The sequence below is a fragment of the Pseudophryne corroboree genome, chromosome 7, assembly GCF_028390025.1.
Source record: "Pseudophryne corroboree isolate aPseCor3 chromosome 7, aPseCor3.hap2, whole genome shotgun sequence".
Taxonomy (NCBI): Eukaryota; Metazoa; Chordata; class Amphibia; order Anura; family Myobatrachidae; genus Pseudophryne; species Pseudophryne corroboree.
Window position 1 is genome coordinate 144,600,463 of NC_086450.1, and position 17,835 is coordinate 144,618,297.

Here is a 17,835-nt window from a genome sequence, read left to right on the forward strand (position 1 = left end):
TTTATGCCACTATGGCAGACAAAACTGTTACATGTGCTTCTTGCTACCAATTATTTACACCTACATCTGAGGATTCCAGGGTTTGCGTAAGCTGCAGTGACTCCTCTCAAAGCAGCAGCAAATCACAGGAGTTTCCTCCAGCTTGGCTTTTTGCTTTAAAGGGTGTAATGGCTGATATCTCCACTGAATTGGCTATAGCCGAACAGGAGAGACGAATTTTACAGAAATTTGTAAACAATTTAATGGAGGGCCAGAGTCCATCTGCCCACCCCCCAAACCGATGCCTCAAAAACGTGTGCTAACTCCGGTCCTTCAATCGGATTCTGAGGAGGATATTGCTGAGGTTGAGGAGGAGGAGTTTATATTAACTGAAGACTGGGAAAATGCTACCCCAACTCAGGGAGTGGAGTCACTTATCTATGCGATCAGGGAAGTGCTGCAGATCCAGGATACTGAGTTGGATCAGTCAGCTGCTATGTTTTTTACAAAGCCAAAGAGGTTGAATGTGACTTTCCCCGCTATTGGATGAATTAGACACTTTGTTTAAGGAGGTTTGGGTGCAAAAAAACAAGACTGTACCAAGGTACCTCCTGGCGCCAATTTAATAAAACAAGCTCAGTATTTATTTCTAGTCTGTCTGCAGCTCTCTACTGTCAAAAGGGACTACTGCACCCTTTCAGACTAGAAAACACACAACAAAACACAGATGCGCTGACAGACTATAATTAAAAATAATTTTATTATCCTTTAAAAGTTGGTATCACTTTATAAACCTATTTAAATTATTTTTATATTTATACCGCAATTATTCGTTCTCCAAACTCACAGTATATGCATAGACAATTATTATATCCACAACAATGTATTCACATATAGTTCTTCCAGTTGCCTTATAACTCTATTTTCATAAGTTATTATATATCATACTTGTGAATAAATTCCGGATATTATGTAGCAAGCTGTTGTAACAAAGTCTCTTATTTCAAGCCCTCACTGCAGTGTTGGTAATTAGGCACTTTGTATCCAGCTGGAAATAGGTATTTCAAATGTCTATACAATGTGTCACTTTACAGACATTGACACGTTTTTTTTTGCCAGATTAACGGTTATGCATATAGCTGAACAGTAGTAAAACTTTTTCATGCAAAGCGGCTGCACTCATTAAAACATGGCCATGTTCGTAAATTATTTATCATGCAATTGTTGCCATAGATTTCCCTCGGCTCCCGGCTCTGGTGCTTCACCTTTCAACAAGCCATGTCTGGAGATGCAGATGTTCCCAGTTATGAGACAGGATGATAATGGTTTCCGTAGGTAGGTTTTAAGGACACCTTTTAAAATCTTTGAGACGCATTTCCCCGCTTAAATTACTTGTCAGCGGCTTCCTCAGTCAGGTTTGGGTGCACCCTGATAAGAAATTCCAGGTGCCTAAGCGTTTTATGGCCACTTTTCCTTTCCCTGTGGACAATAGGAAAGTTTGGAAAGCACCACCCACAGTGGATGCTTCAGTGTCACGTCTCTAAAAAAAAGACTGTGCTACCGGGAGCAAATTCCTTGAAGGAACCAGCAGACTGCAAAATTGAGAATATTTTAAAATCCATATACATGGTGGCGGGTGTGTCACAAAGACCGCTGACAGTGGGTTGCTGGATCACAAAGGCCATGGAAAAGTGGGCTAGTGACCTCGCTTCTGGTATTAGTGAAGGCAGAGATCATTCGGACCTCCTACAATTGACACTTCACATTCAGGAGTCCGCCTCCTTTTTGTGTGAAGCGACAAAGGAAATAGGTCTTCTAAACGCTTGCATGATTGCAGTGTCGGTCTCAGTGCGTAGGGCCTTGTGGCTGTGTCAGTGGTCAGCAGATACTGAATCCAAGAAGGGCGTAGAGGGTTTGTTTTTCACTGGAGAGGTCTTACTTGGAGAAGAATTGAAATGGATTACTCAAGCGACAGCTGGTAAATCCACTTATTTGCTGTCAGCAGCTCCGCCTGCTAGACGTCCCTATCCAGGCCCATCTCTGCAGTCCTTTCGGGCGGCCAGGTTTTGGGGCAGAGCTAGAGGTGCCTCAAATGCGGCACAAGGCACTAGAGGAAGAGGACGTAAGCCAACTCCTGCTTGTTCTCAGGAGCAGGGTGCCAACTCTGCTTCCTCTAAGCCATCTTCATGACGCCATATCCTCAGAACTGGGAGGTCTCCAGGTAGGGGCTTGTCTGAAAATTTTCAGCCATATTTGGGAGAGTTCCTGCCAAGGTGCCTGGGCAAAAATCTGATTTCCCAGGGATACATTCTGGAGTTTGAATTCATTCCTCCTCAAAGATTCTTCAAATCCAGCTTACCAGTTTCTGCAGATATACAGGAAACGTTGAAAAGAGCAATAGAAAAACTGTTACAGACTCAGGTCATTGTCCCAGTTCCTTCTCATCTACGTGCAAAGGGTTATTATTCAAACCTTTTCGTGGTGCCGAAACCGGACGGTTCGGTCAGACCTATTTTAAATCTCAAGTCACTAAACCCAAATTCAAGATGGAATCCTTGAGTGCAGTTATCTCCGCACTGGAAGAGGGTCAATTTCTGGTATCGTTAGACATCAATGATGCTTACCTGCACATCCCGATATGGCCGCCACATCAGGCTTACCTTCGGTTTACCTTACAGGAAAATCACCACCAGTTTCAAGCCTTGCCTTTCGGTCTCTCAACAGCTCCGAGAGTGTTCACAAAGGTGATGGCGGAGATGATGCTTCAACTTTGGTTACAGGGAGTAAACATTGTACCGTATCTGGACGACCTGCTGATCAAGGCGGAGTCCAGGGATCCGTTTCTCCTCAGTATCGACCTGACAAGAACTGACTGATGGTATGACTGCACAAAGCTGGCATCTGTGCCATTATCCGCCTTTAGTTCCATGCAAACAATGTTAAGCAATCGCGGCTGACTTGCGATGACCTCTGCGTTGGCCCCATTGTGTATGCAGATATACATAGCACCACTATATATTACCAGACTCTACTAAAACCATTTCTTCAGCTAATGCACCAATGCCAGCAGCTGTGATTATTACTTAATGCTGATATCTATTCATCCTCTAGCTTCTGCTGTATTTCATCTTCCATGTTCTTTCTCCACAGGGCAATTTGGGCACGTTCTTCATAACTAATGTCAGAATAGTTTGGCATGCCAACATGAATGACAGTTTTAATGTCAGCATTCCTTATCTACAAATAGTAAGTTTTTCTTTCTTAATAATTGTAACATTGGTAGGCAATATGATCAGCTGTGGCTTATTTGCTATTGGCAGACAATATGATCAGCTGTGGCTTATTTGCTTTCGGTAGGCAATATGATATGATCAGGTGTGGCTTATTTGCTATTGGTAGACAATATGATCAGCTGTGGCTTATTTGCTGTTGGTAGACAATGTGATATGATCAGGTGTGGCTTATTTTCTATTGCTAGACAATATGATATGATCAGGTGTGGCTTATTTTCTATTGGTAGACAATATGATCAGGTGTGGCTTATTTTCTATTGATAGGCAATATGATCAGGCGTGGCTTATTTGCTACTGAACACTATTTCTTAATGATTATTGTTGTGTCAGTCACGTGATCCCATACATGGGCAGGTTTATGTCCAGTTTAGTGATTGGTAACATTCTTTGGTCACAGAAGCAGTGATTGTCAGAATTGCTGTGTACTGTATGTGTGTGTTGATACTTTTAGCTGCTGGAGAACCTCTTCAGACATTGAGATGTTTATCTGTGTTCTGTTGCATCAGCTGATCTAAAAATCAAAGGTGGTGATCAGCGTTTTTACCGCATTTTACTCTGGCACAAATATCTGTAGCCTGCAGCTCTGTAGATATTGTCAGCCGACTGCTGCCCTGATTTAATACAGCCACACAACTCATGGTAAATGATGATGATGTTGCTCATAGCTTCTTAGAGCGTGTGCTTGTGTTTTCTGCCTTGATGTATATTACACGTACAGGAATTACTACACATTGAATTTATCTCCATCAGAACCAAGAGATGACCTGATTTCATCTCAGAGATGTATATAGATTGAAAGCTCTCATTTTGCAAAACCATTTAGTAAAGGATAGTAGGGCAGGAGACTTCCCCATACTGGTGCCCCAGGACATATAACTATAAGTAATGCAGATTGAGTAAGTCAATTAAGTTACCACCCTCAAATAACAGCAAAAAGGGGCAGAGGAGGAGGGAACATGGCAGGACCAATTGTAGCAGCAAGAGAAGTAGGTGCCCTCTCCTACCAACTTAGTGGGTGGTAGTACAGCTTTAAGTAATTATGTCTGCCTGTAATCTCTTTTGGAACATCTATTAAGTTCTGGTGTGTGTTATTCTATATAAATATGTAAAAACTTTCTGGTATGCATTTTAATAGATACAGTATGTTGTCTCTGCAATGTCATAGCAAGTTGTACAAGTAAAATGTGAACCACTGCTCATTTGTTTTTCTTTTCTAATCAGCGTTCTATAAAGATACGAGACTCAAAGTTTGGTTTAGCTCTTGTGATTGAAAGCTCTCAGCAGGTAAAATATTAAGTTTATTGTCAAACGTGTTACCGGTATATGTAATGTATATTTAGTGCTTCCAGTATAGAACAGCAGTGTGATTTCACTGAAAATCAGTTATCACTGCACCCATTAATAACACCGTTGATTAGTTACTTGAAAAAATCCTGTGATTTAGTGTGGGTATGATATGTAAAGGACAGTGACAGCCGTGATTGCAGCAGGAGCATTGTGATATACTGTTACATTGGTTGGATCATATGTAACAGCCTGTATTTTCAGGTGCTCCGTACCATGGCTGTTACAAGCTCGGAAATTGAATATACCTTATTTTTCGGACCATAAGACGCACCTAGTTTTAAGAGTAGGAAAACTGGAAAAAAAATATTCTGAACCATTTCTGCTTTATCATTCCTGCACTGCCTCCCTAGTTTTCACCAACCTCTAAGAGACATTTCTGTGTGATTTCTCAGACTCCTACAAGGATTCTGTACAGTGCAGCCTTCTGTCAGAGCCAGCATACAGAGACACACACACATCAGAGCCAGCATACACATAGACACACACACACACACACACACAGTACCAGTGGTTCCCTGCGTCCAGGCTCTCAGCTAACGCTGCCCGCGGTGCACTCCTGAGGAGGTGGGGGGGAGCGAGGGAGTCACATGATGCCGGCTCTGCTGCTGAGATGGGCTCTGAGATGCGGGCGCTCTGCGCTCTGCTGATGACGGCGCAGCAGCATCCAGGACCTGCCGCCGGCGCTACCCGCAAACACGTCTTATTCGCTCCATAAGACGCACATACTTTTCCCCCCACATTTTTGGGGAGAAAAAGTGCGTCTTATGGTCTGAAAAATACGGTAATAAAATATTTATCTGTGTTACACTTTGCAGTAGTCTAACAGTGTGAGATGCAGCGTCCTTAAAATAAGGTCCATATAGACCCGTCAACTATAGAAAAATAAAAGGGGAAAGTGATGCACAGCCTCTATTAATCAACAAGTCTCTTGCTGTATAACAAATATAAGGTTTATTATACAAATAAAAATTGAATAAATGCAATAATTAAATCACTGTAAGACACAATGTAAAGGTGTAATAACAAAATACATGCGGTGGGATGTAATGGAGGATGCAGAATGCATTATGCCGGCTGATCTCTGGCTTTTTTTAAAGGGGCAATCACCTACAAGGCAAAAAAAAAAGAGTCCGAGATCATCCGGCATCCCGCACCTCTGGCGAGCTCAGACTCCATTTTATCCCGCCGATGGAGTCCATAGAATAATCCATGTAATGTTCCAGTGCTAGAGGATTTTCCTGTTGCGCAAACAGTTCCCTTGTTGCTCACCATCCCGGAGAATACACTAGCAAGGTGCGGCAGCGGGCTGACAGTCCATCTGCTGAACCCACTGGGAACATGGGCTACTGGACCATGAGACTGGGTTATACACCTGTCCTACTGTGCAGACCTACTTGGAGGATTCTCTATAAGCTTCTTATAGAGGTGAGAGGTTGCTACTATACTATTTGTGAATTCTGGCACTCTGTAGTACCGATTATTACTGAGATTAGTACTGATTATTATTCATATGGTCCTAATCATTTTGTGAATATTTGGCGATTCACACTAACAGACGAATCATACTGGGATGCCTTCCTTATTCCAAACAGGTATTTCTCTAACGTCCTAGAGGATGCTGGGACTCCGTAAGGACCATGGGGATAGACGGGCTCCGCAGGAGACATGGGCACTTTAAGAAAGACTTTGACTCTGGGTGTGCACTGGCTCCTCCCTCTATGCTCCTCCTCCAGACCTCAGTTTGATACTGTGCCCAGAGGAGCTGGGTGCACTTCAGGAGCTCTCCTGAGTTTCCTGCAAGAAAGCATTTTTGTTAGGTTTTTTATTTTCAGGGAGCCTGCTGGCAACAGACTCCCTGCATCGAGGGACTGAGGAGAGAGAAACAGACCCACTTCTCTGAGTTTCAGGGCTCTGTTTCTTAGGCTACTGGACACCATTAGCTCCAGAGGGAGTCAGAACACAGGTCTCACCCTGCAGTTCGTCCTGGAGCCGCACCGCCGTCCTCCTCACAGAGCCGGAAGATAGAAGCCAGGTGAGGAATTGTTCGGAGAGGGCCTCTCGGATCTCGTCTCCACGGCTACGGCAGGTAAATCAAATTTTTTGCCATATATTCCCTCACAATTTAAGAAAGTGCCTCATTATCAAATGCAGTCCTTTCGTTCCAATAAAAGCAAGAGAGCACGTGGATCGTCCTTTCTTGCCAGAGGTAAGGGCAGAGGGAAAAAGCTGCACAACACAGCTAGTTCCCAGGAACAGAAGTCCCCCCCGGCCTCTGCTAAATCCACCGCATGACGCTGGGGCTCCCCTGAGGGAGTCAGTTCCTGTGGGGGCACGTCTTCGACTGTTCAGCCACTTCTGGGTCCACTCACAGGTGGATCCATGGGCAATAGAAATTGTTTCCCAGGGTCAGGCTGGAATTCGAAGAAGTACCTCCTCGCCGGTTTTTCAAATCGGCCCTACCGAAACAACCCCTGGAAAGGGAGATAGTGTTACATGCGATTCACAAATTGTGTCTGCAACAAGTGGTGGTAGAGGTTCCCCTGCTTCAAAGAGGGCAGGGGTACTACTCAACTCTGTTTGTGGTTCCGAAACCGGACGGTTCGGTCAGACCAATTTAAAATTTAAAATCCCTGAACCTTTACTTTAAATGGTTCAAGTTCAAGATGGAATCACCAGCCTAGAAGGGGGAGATTATTTGGTATCTCTGGACATAAAGGATGCATACCTGCATGTCCCCATATATCCTCTTCATCAGGCGTACCTGAGATTTGCGGTACAGGATTGTCATTACCAATTTCAGACGTTGCCGTTTGGGCTTTCCACGGCCCCGAGAATTTTCACCAAGGTAATGGCGGAAATGATGGTGCTCCTGCGCAAGCAGGGTGTCACAATTATCCCGTACTTGGACGATCTCCTCATAAAAGCGAGATCACGGGAGAAGTTGCTGAGCAGCGTATCACTTTCACTGAATGTGTTACAGTGACACGGCTGGATTCTCAATATTCCAAAGTCGCAGCTGAATCCTACAACTCGTCTGCCCTTCTTGGGCATGATTCTGGACACAGACCAGAAAAGGGTTTTTCTCCGAAGGAAAAAGCGCAGGAACTCATGACTCTAGTCATGAACTTGTTGAAACCAAAACAAGTGTCAGTACATCATTGCACTCAAGTTCTGGGAAAGATGGTGGCAACATACGAAGCCATTCCATACGGCAGATTCCATGCAAGGGCCTTCCAATGGGATCTATTGGACAAATGGTCCGGGTCGTATCTGCAATTGCATCAGCGGATCACCCTGCCCCCCAGGGCCAGAGTATCTCTCCTGTGGTGGCTAAACAGTGTTCACCTTCTAGAGGGCCGCAGGTTCGGCATTCAGGACTGGATCCTGGTGACCACGGACGCGAGCCTCCGAGGTTGGGGAGCGGTCACACAAGAAAGAAATTTCCAAGGACTTTGGTCAAGTCAAGAGACTTGTCTTCACATCAACATCCTGGAACTAAGGGCCATCTACAACGCCCTACGTCAAGCGGAGATCTTACTTCGCAATCGACCAGTTCTGATCCAGTCAGACAACATCACCGCAGTAGCTCATGTAAACCACCAAGGCGGCACAAGGAGCAGAGTGGCAATGGCGGAAGCCACCAGAGTTCTTCGCTGGGCGGAGAATCATGTAAGCGCTCTGTCAGCAGTGTTTATTCTGGGAGTGGACAACTGGGAAGCAGACTTCCTCAGCAGACACGATCTGCATCCGGGAGAGTGGGGACTTCATCAGGAAGTCCTCGCGCAGATTGCAAGTCGGTGGGGACTACCCCAAATAGACATGATGGCATCCTGTCTCAACAAAAAGCTACAAAGGTATTGCGCCAGGTCAAGAGACCCTCAGGCGGTAGCTGTGGACGCCCTAGTGACACTGTGGGTGTTCCAGTCGGTATATGTGTTTCCTCCTCTTCCTCTCATACCCAAGGTGTTGAGGGTAATAAGAAAAAGAGGAGTGAGAACAATTCTCATTGTTCCAGATTGGCCACGAAGGACCTGGTATCCGGATCTGCAAGAAATGCTCACAGAAGATCCGTGGCCTCTTCCTCTAAGGCAGGACTTGTTACAACAAGGTCCCTGTTTGTTCCAAGACTTACCATGGCTGCGTTTGACGGCATGGCGGTTGAACGCCGGATCCTAGCGGAAAAAGGTATTCCGGATGAGGTCATTCCTACGCTAATAAAGGCTAGGAAGGACGTGACATCTAAACATTATCACCGAATATGGAGAAAATATGTTTCTTGGTGTGAGGCCAGGAATGCTCCTACGGAAGAATTCCACCTGGGCCGTTTTCTTCACTTCCTACAAACTGGAGTGAATTTGGGCCTAAAATTAGGCTCCATTAAAAGTTCAGATTTCGGCCTTATCCATTTTCTTTCAAAAGGAATTGGCCTCATTACCTGAAGTACAGACTTTTGTGAAGGGAGTACTGCATATTAAGCCTCCTTTTGTACCTCCGGTGGCGCCTTGGGACCTTGTTGTAGTATTACAGTACTTAGTCCCAGCAAGGTAGCACATCCCATTATAATAAGCTAGGGTGTGCAGTCCAGGCCCCGTTTCCATATAGTCTATATTATGTGTGTGTATACACACCTGAGGGATTGGGACAGCCCTCATCTCTGGATTAGCACCCCACCCACTGCCTCTCAGGCTTTTAAACAGGGAACCAGCACATTCTGACTGCACAAAAGACATAGGTATGATCCTTTTAATTATATATAAAGTCAGTTTGGGGGTGAGCTTTTGGGGCGTGGAGCTCCCTATATTGCTCTGGCTGGGCCACCTTGGGGCATCACCACCTTACATTTACTTTTAACATTTATATCACATTGTGTTTGTTTTATATTCATGTAGCTTTTTTCACATGTTTTACACTTCTAACACTGCTCAGCTAAACTTCACATTCTAACACTTTACTGCTGTCCTCTTCTTTTCTTTTACATTCAGCAGCCTCTTTCATTTGCTTAACACTGATCTTTCACTCCTATCCTTTTTTCTGTGTGATGCCCTGGGGTGGTTTGGCTGGGGTGGTCTGGGGGTGCTCTGCGTCCCGGAGGTGAACCCCTATAGTGTTAGGGACCTGTCCGATGAGGTCACCGTGAAGCAGGTGGGCAGGCTCATATACTGGCCAATATATGCCAAGAACCTCAAATATTATATTATGGTTATAATAATTTTAATGGTGTATGGTGCACCTGCACCCTTTGTTCCTATGTTGTAGTATTACAGTACTTAGTCCCAGCAAGGTAGCACATCCCATTATAATAAGCTAGGGTGTGCAGTCCAGGCCCCGTTTCCATAAAGTTTTCTTAAGTCACATTGGTTTAAACCACTTAAGACAGTGGAGTTGAAATATCTCACCTGGAAGGTGGTCATGTTGTTAGCCTTGGCTTCGGCTAGGCGAGTTTCGGAATTAGCGGCTTTATCACATAAAAGCCCCTATCTGGTTTTCCATATGGATAGAGCGGAATTGCGGACCCGTCCTCAATTCCTGCCTAAGGTGGTCTCATCCTTTCATATGAACCAACCTATTGTCGTGCCTGTGGCTACACGTGACTTGGAGGATTCCAAGTCCCTTGATGTGGTCAGGGCTTTGAAAATTTACGTGGCCAGAACGGCTAGGATCAGAAAAACAGAAACACTGTTTGGTCTGTATGCAGCCAACAAAGTTGGCGGCCCTGCTTCAAAGCAGACTATTGCTCGCTGGATCTGTAACACGATTCAGCAGGCGCATTCTACGGCAGGATTGCCGTTACCAAAATCGGTTAAGGCCCATTCCACTAGGAAGGTGGGCTCTTCTTGGGCAGCTGCCCGAGGGGTCTCGGCACTACAGCTGTGCCGAGCTGCTACTTGGTCGGGGTCAAACACCTTTGCAAAGTTCTATAAGTTTGATACCCTGGCTGAGGAGGACCTCCTGTTTGCTCAATCGGTGCTGCAGAGTCATCCGCACTCTCCCGCCCGTTTGGGAGCTTTGGTATAATCCCCATGGTCCTTACGGAGTCCCAGCATCCTCTAGGACGTTAGAGAAAATAAGATTTTAAACCTACCGGTAAATCTTTTTCTCGTAATCCGTAGAGGATGCTGGGCGCCCGTCCCAGTGCGGACTACTTCTGCAAGACTTGTATATAGTTATTGCTTACATAAGGGTTATGTTATAGTTTCATCGGTCTTGGACTGATGCTATGTTGTTTTTCATACTGTTAACTGGGTAGTATATCACAAGTTATATGGTGTGATTGGTGTGGCTGGTATGAATCTTGCCCTTGGATTACAAAAATCCTTTCCTTGTACTGTCCGTCTCCTCTGGGCACAGTTTCTCCAACTGAGATCTGGAGGAGGGGCATAGAGGGAGGAGCCAGTGCACACCCAGAGTCAAAGTCTTTCTTAAAGTGCCCATGTCTCCTGCGGAGCCCGTCTATCCCCATGGTCCTTACGGAGTCCCAGCATCCTCTACGGACTACGAGAAAAAGATTTACCGGTAGGTTTAAAATCTTATTTTTTGCTTTAGACATTTCTTATTCTTACCAGCTGTCTAAAAATTCCTTCAATAATTTTAAAGGAACATAACGATTATTTTATGGACTCCATGTATTTTGTTATCGTATGTTTACATTGTGTCCGATTGTGATTTTATTAATGCATTTTATTCATTTTGGTTTGTTTAATAAACTTTGGCTGGGATGTAATGAAGTTCGAGTTCGGCGGCCGTGCGGAATGCCGGCCAAACTCTGACTTTTTTTTAAGGGGCAATTTTTTGCAAGGTATGGTTTAGCCTTGTAAATGATTGCCTCTTTCAAAAAAAGTCTGAGTAGGCCGGCATCCCGCACAGCCTACTCAAACCGTTTTTCATCATCTACTGCAATAGGCTTATTTGCATACTTGCCTACTCTTTGCATAGTGTGAAAACAGGATTGTTGTACTTACAAGTAAAATCCTTCTCTTAGTCCACAAGGGACACTGGAATTACACTGGGGTGTAGACAGTGGAGTATGGGAAAGGGGGAATAGTAGGCTGTATACTCCAGTCTATCCTCCAGCGTAATTCCAGTGTCCCCCATGGAGGAAGTGGAAAAGAAAGAAACCAGATTGCCTGCTAGTGCAATATTGTAGTGTTTATACACCGTTACAGCACTCAAAAAAAAAAAAAAATAGTGAATAAACCTGATTCTAAAATATATGGAAAAATAGCTAATCTGAATTTATTGTAAAGGGAACTTCTAAAGTTATCTCCTCCTTTATTTCAGCAATATCCTTGAGTAAGAAAGATAAAATGCAAATACATAGTATAACACATTCACTCGTGCACTTTCTTGAGCACATAAGAGGAGCTGCTTGTATACTTAAAAATAGATAAAATTACTTATCTGAACATAGAAATGTTGAAATCCCATCAAGCATCACAGGAGTATAAATCAATAACAGACACATTAGTCCCAGTGGTGTCACCCAACAAGTTTCGGCTTGATGTATAAGTCTGACTTCATCAGGGATATCCTATATGGGGCCGGATGTAATGAAGTGCGAGGAGGCCGGAGCTCCAAGACTATAGCTGAACTCGTACCTTTTTTTTTTTTTTTTTTAAAGCAGCAAACATTTACAGGTTTTGCCTTGTAAATGTTTGCTGCTTTAAAAAAACGTACGAGTTCGGCCGGAGTCTCGGAGGTCTGGCCATCTCGCACTCCGTTACATCTGGTCCCTAGACTTAAAATATGGTCATAGTTTTTAGTATATGGTTTTGTTATCCCCATCTTGGTACATATAAAAAATGATTCCCTTATCTAATAATTTTAAGACATGGGGCTAAATGTAATAGCCTCTGAGTTGCCGGATGTGTGGGACTTTGCGATTCTGCCTGTTTTTTTGTTTGTTTTTTTAAAGCAGCAGTCATTTACAAGGCAAAAGCAACCTGGTTTTGCTTTGTAAATGATTGCTGCTTTAAAAATAAACAGGCAGAGTACCACACCTCCAGCAACTCGGAGACTATTACATTTAGTCCATAAATCTTTACATATGTAAGAGCTTTGTGTAGGCTTTTGGTATCCAGAAATATTTACAAAATGACTGTTGCTTATGACCTAATAATTCCATATAACTATTCTTTGCCTGTTCTTAGAGTGGAGGTTATGTCCTCGGCTTTAAAATTGATCCCGTAGAGAAGCTCCAGGATTCTGTGAAAGAGATCAACTCATTGCATAGAGTCTACTCTGCAAGCCCTATATTCGGAGTAGACTATGAGATGGAAGAAAAGGTAATTTGTCCTAATCCATTATTCTGAGCAGACTGTTGCATATGTGTTTTCTTTCCGCTTTATACATTTTCAACAATTTTGTTCTTAAATAAGAATGGTATGTGCAATGCATGTATCCATACATGAGGAGGGGTGGTCTTCAGTTTGCCGGCTGTCAGGTTCCCGGCGCACAGTATACCGGCGCCGGAATCCTGACATCGTTTCTCCTTCTTGGGGGTACACGACCCCCCTGGAGGGAGAATAGATAGCGTGGCACGTGTAGCGCGCCACCGTGCCCGCAGAGTGGCGAGCGCAGCGAGCCCGCAAGGGGCCCATTTGCGCTTGCCATGCTGTCGGTATGCCAGCGGTCGGGATTCCCATGAGGAGAGCGTGCTCTAGAATGCATAGTGGCAAAATGAAGTACAGGTACCACATGTCTTCATTACTACCGTTGCTCTGTGACTGCAGGATATATTATTGTTTCAGATAGTCAACCGGCAAATGTCACATTACGTTTATACATTTCTGAGCAAAATCTAAGCTTCTACGATAGAATTAGTGACAGAGGAGCCTACAAATGACTGCGACAGTCAGAGCGTGGGCTGGAGATTTCATATTACAAAGCTCATGGTAAATGATGCAGTGGCTAAATGCATAAGAACACATTGGTTGTGTTGATGTCTCAGAGTCTCTGTCCTCTAAATTCCAGGATGGCTTATGTGTGTTCCATAACTGCTGGCACTGAAGCACATTGCTGTGCTGTGAATAATTTACGTGGACTTTTCAAGAATATATATAGTTGGGTGAGAAGCTTAGCTGTGTCATAAGTAAAATTACTTATTGTGGTGCTAGGATTTATTTCTGGTTTATTGCTTGTTACTTGTGTATATTCCAGAACAACTCTGTTACTGTTTGTGTAATCTACTTGTTGTTCAGCACTGTTATAATGGTGATACTGTGGGTTTTAATCTGTCTCACCACTTTCTTCCCTAATAGGATAACTATTAATAAATATACAGGGCTATATTTAACAAATATAAAGGGGTATATTTATTTCTCCTACATCCTAGAGGATGCTGGGGACTCCAAAAGGACCATGGGGTATAGACGGGATCTGCAGGAGACATGGGCACACTATAAGACTTTGAATGGGTGTGAACTGGCTCCTCCCTCTATGCCCCTCCTCCAGACTCCAGTTAGACTCTGTGCCCAGAGAGACTGGACACACACTAGGGGAGCTCTCCTGAGTTTCTCTAAAAAGACTTTATGTTAGGTTTGTTATTTTCAGGGAGACCTGCTGGCAACAGGCTCCCTGAATCGAGGGACTGAGGGGAGAGAAGCAGACCTACTTCTGTGAGTTTCAAGGCTCTGCTTCTTTGGCTACTGGACACCATTAGCTCCAGAGGGTCTGATCACTTGGTTCGCCTAGCTGCTCGTTCCCGGAGCCGCGCCGTCACCCCCCTCACAGAGCCAGAAGAAAGAAGCCGGGTGAGTAAAGGAAGAACAGAAGACTTCAGTGATGGCAGAAGACTTCAGAGTCTCTGAGGTACCGCGCAGCGGTCGCGCTGCACGCCATTGCTCCCACACACAAGCGGCACTACAAGGGCGCAGGGGGGGGCGCCCTGGGCAGCAATATACCTCATATATCTAGCCTGGCAAAGAGGTATACAGTGCATAGGCACTGTATACTGACCCCCGCCAGTATAAAAATGTGAAAAACTAGCGGGACTGAAGCGCGCCGAGAAGGGGGCATGGCTTAGCCCTCACAACTCTATACAGCGCCATTTTCTCCTCACAGAGACGCTGGCCCCGCTAAAACACTGTTGAACAACTAACAGTTTAAAATGAGGGGGGGGCACAGTTGTTTAGTGCAATATAGGCACTATATATATATATATATATATATATATATATATATATATACGGTGTGTATATATATATATATATATATATATATATATATATATATATATATATATATAATGAGCGTGTGGTAAATGAGTTGGTGAAAGTCAGTAGTTGTAAGCTTTTCCAAAGAAAACACTGTATGGGAGACACAGACGTATGTGGGTGACCCTGTCGGCACCAACTATTATGACTGGGTGTAAAAAACCTATAACCTGTGTATGTATATATGTGTGTATATATATATATATATATATATATATATATAGAGAGAGAGAAAATGCTGGTGCGGCACTCAGGCGTATTAGCAATATGAATGACAGCAATATAAATGACAGACGGAGGCTGTATGCTTTCAATCAACGTTTCAATATCTAAAATATTTTCTCTACATTGTCTTTATGTGAGGGCACCGGCTCAAGTTGAACTGCTACGTTGGGAGAGCCGTCGTGGTAGTATTTATGGGGGCGTGATATTATAATTATGTATATATTTCCCTCAGACCCCTCGGGGTCGCAAACATGTTATTTTGCCCAGTTACTACTCCCTGTTGTCGACACGAATACTATGTCTTATGTCGGCCATAATGTTTCCTGATTAGATCCACCACATTGGCATTCGGTACATGTTCATACACAGTCAGAACACATTAATGTCACTAGGGACCCTGCTGTTCCTGACAAAATAAATATATATATAGATATATAGATAGATATATATATAGATATATGATGTATATATAGATATATGTGTATTTAAATGTGCATATTCATATTACAATTTATTATGAATGCTGAAGTAAAGTTATTCCTTCTCATGTGCTGGTCGCTCTGTTGATGAAGCTCTAGGTCAGCCGTGACAAGATGGTCTCGAATCCTCACGAGGAGTCTGAGTGTTTATTCTTTTCCCGCCGTGGATAGAATAAAGTGAAAGTCAACCCCTGGTCTGCACGGGGCCCTGTCACAATGGATCGTATACAGGAAGCTAAGTAATATTTTGATTATATGCTTTGATGATATTTGCATTACATACACATGGGGGAGTGCTTGTATTCAGAAATGGTCGGTTACCTTGTCATCCGATATAATTACCCTGGGAGAGATGGGATATTCCTTCAGTTGGGTCTTATCTAGAACAATGCAGCATGCTGCCGTGCGACTACAAGACGTATGGGACTCTTGGGTTCGCGAGCCAATTCCATGGCCGTCTCGGCTAGGAGGGCGTTGTGGATTCACCAAGGGAATGCCGAGGCTGACTCCGAGAAATACTGGAGTATCTTCCCTATGAAGGTGTAACCTGGTTTGGGGATGGCTTTGTTAAGTTGATCTCGGCAGATACCACTGGTAAGTCTACCTTCTTGAGCTATGTTCCCTCACAACGGTTGGTGATGCATTTTTTTAGGATGCAGTCATTTTGACCGGTTGGATACCGTTTTTTCCCCTTCGCAGGTACTGGAAGGTGAAAAGGCAAGAGGTCTGCAGCCTTTTCAAGTTCACAGAAGCAGATATCGTCCTCTGTTTCTACCACATCCACCGCATGTCGCTGGGCCTATCTTGCTGGAGCCCACACCGGTGGGAACTCGTCTAATACTCTTCAGTCAGTCCTGGAATGGACTTGGACCAGTGAGTTAAGAATAGAGACCAAAGGGGGACATACTGCAGTTTCCAGATGATTCCCCTCACTGATTTTCAAATAGACGATTCTCCTCTGGACGGGGAGGTAGTATGCGACGCCATACAAGAGTTGGGTCAGGATCAGGACATTGTCCTGCTGTCCCGGTCACACACAAAAAAAAAAAAAAAAAAAGCTGTTATTCAAGCTTTTTCGTGCTTCTGAGCCCGGACAGCTCGGTCAGACCAATCCCAAAAAGATTTCTACTGAAGAAGTTGAACTACAAGATGGAATCTCTCAGGGCAGAGATCTCCAACCTGAAAGAGGGTTTAAATACGGTTTCATCCGCATTAACCTTACCTGGGTTTGCTGTTCAGGATTGTCATTGCCATTGCACCGGAGTGATGGCAATATGATGGTTTTCCTTCAATAGTAAGAGCCATTATTATTCTGTACTGGGACGCTCTCCTGACTAAGGCGAGGTCAAGAAACAAGTGGTACAAATCGTTGTTTCTCTCTGACAGTTCTTCAACACAGAGAATCGCTGTTGATCCCAACGACGCAGATGTCGGAGTTGGGAATAAGATTAGATACTGAACTGTTGAGAGTTTGTTTTTTCCTGTGGTAAGAGATCTGAGGATCCAGAGTCGGATCAGATTTGCAACAGTGTGAACCCATCAATACGTTCCGTTGATGCAGAAGATGGTTGCGGCCTTCGAGGCCATTCGGTGAGCAGGTCAAATGCCAGAGTGGTTTTTGCGGGACCAGTTGGATATGTGGTCCGGGTCTCTCTTGCACATGCACCGGAAAATAATCCTATTTTCCAGGACCAGGATATCTTTCCTGTGGTGGCTTCACAGTTCTCACCTCCTAGAGGGACGAAGGTTCGGGATCCAGGATTAGATCCTGGTGTCCATGGGTACAAGTCTCCGAGGCTGGGGAGCAGCCTTTCCAGGGGAAGAATTTCCAGGGGAAAAGGTCAAGCCGCAAAGCTTTTCTGAAATAAGCATTCTTGAATTAAGAGCTATTTACAACTGAACATCTTCTTCGCAATCTGCCCGTCTTAATTCTGTCGGACGACTTAACAGCAGTGGCGTAAGTAAGCCGCTAGGGCGGAATGAAGAGCAAGGCGGCAATGCCAGAAGCCGCAAAAGTTTTTCGCTGGGCGGAAAGTCATGTAAACGCTCTATTAGCGGTCTTCATTCCGGGTGTAGACAACGGAGAAATAGACTTCCTCAGCAGACACGATCTCCATCTAGGAGAGTGGGGTCTTCATCAAGAAGTTTTCACAGCAGTGACAAGTCTTTGGGGAATTCCTCAATTAGACATGATGGTGTCTCGCCCCAACAAGAAACTTCAGGGATATTGTTTCAGGTCAAGGGACACTCAAGCAATGGCAGTGGACGCCCTCGTGACACCGTGGGTGTTATAGTCGGTCT

General features: G+C 44.3%; 1 protein-coding gene across 4 annotated transcripts in view; it reads left to right on the forward strand.

Annotated features, from left to right (window-relative positions):
- The window catches only part of BBS5 (Bardet-Biedl syndrome 5), a 149,519-nt gene that overhangs the window by 107,189 nt on the left and 24,495 nt on the right, over window positions 1–17,835 (forward strand). For 3 of the 4 annotated variants that reach the window (XM_063933707.1, XM_063933709.1, XM_063933706.1), the window contains exons 7-9: window positions 3,130–3,225; window positions 4,494–4,556; window positions 12,767–12,901. In XM_063933707.1, coding sequence (XP_063789777.1) covers window positions 3,130–3,225; window positions 4,494–4,556; window positions 12,767–12,901 — 294 coding nt within the window. The remainder of the gene's footprint in view (window positions 1–3,129; window positions 3,226–4,493; window positions 4,557–12,766; window positions 12,902–17,835) is intronic. The other variant, XM_063933708.1, reaches the window with a different exon arrangement.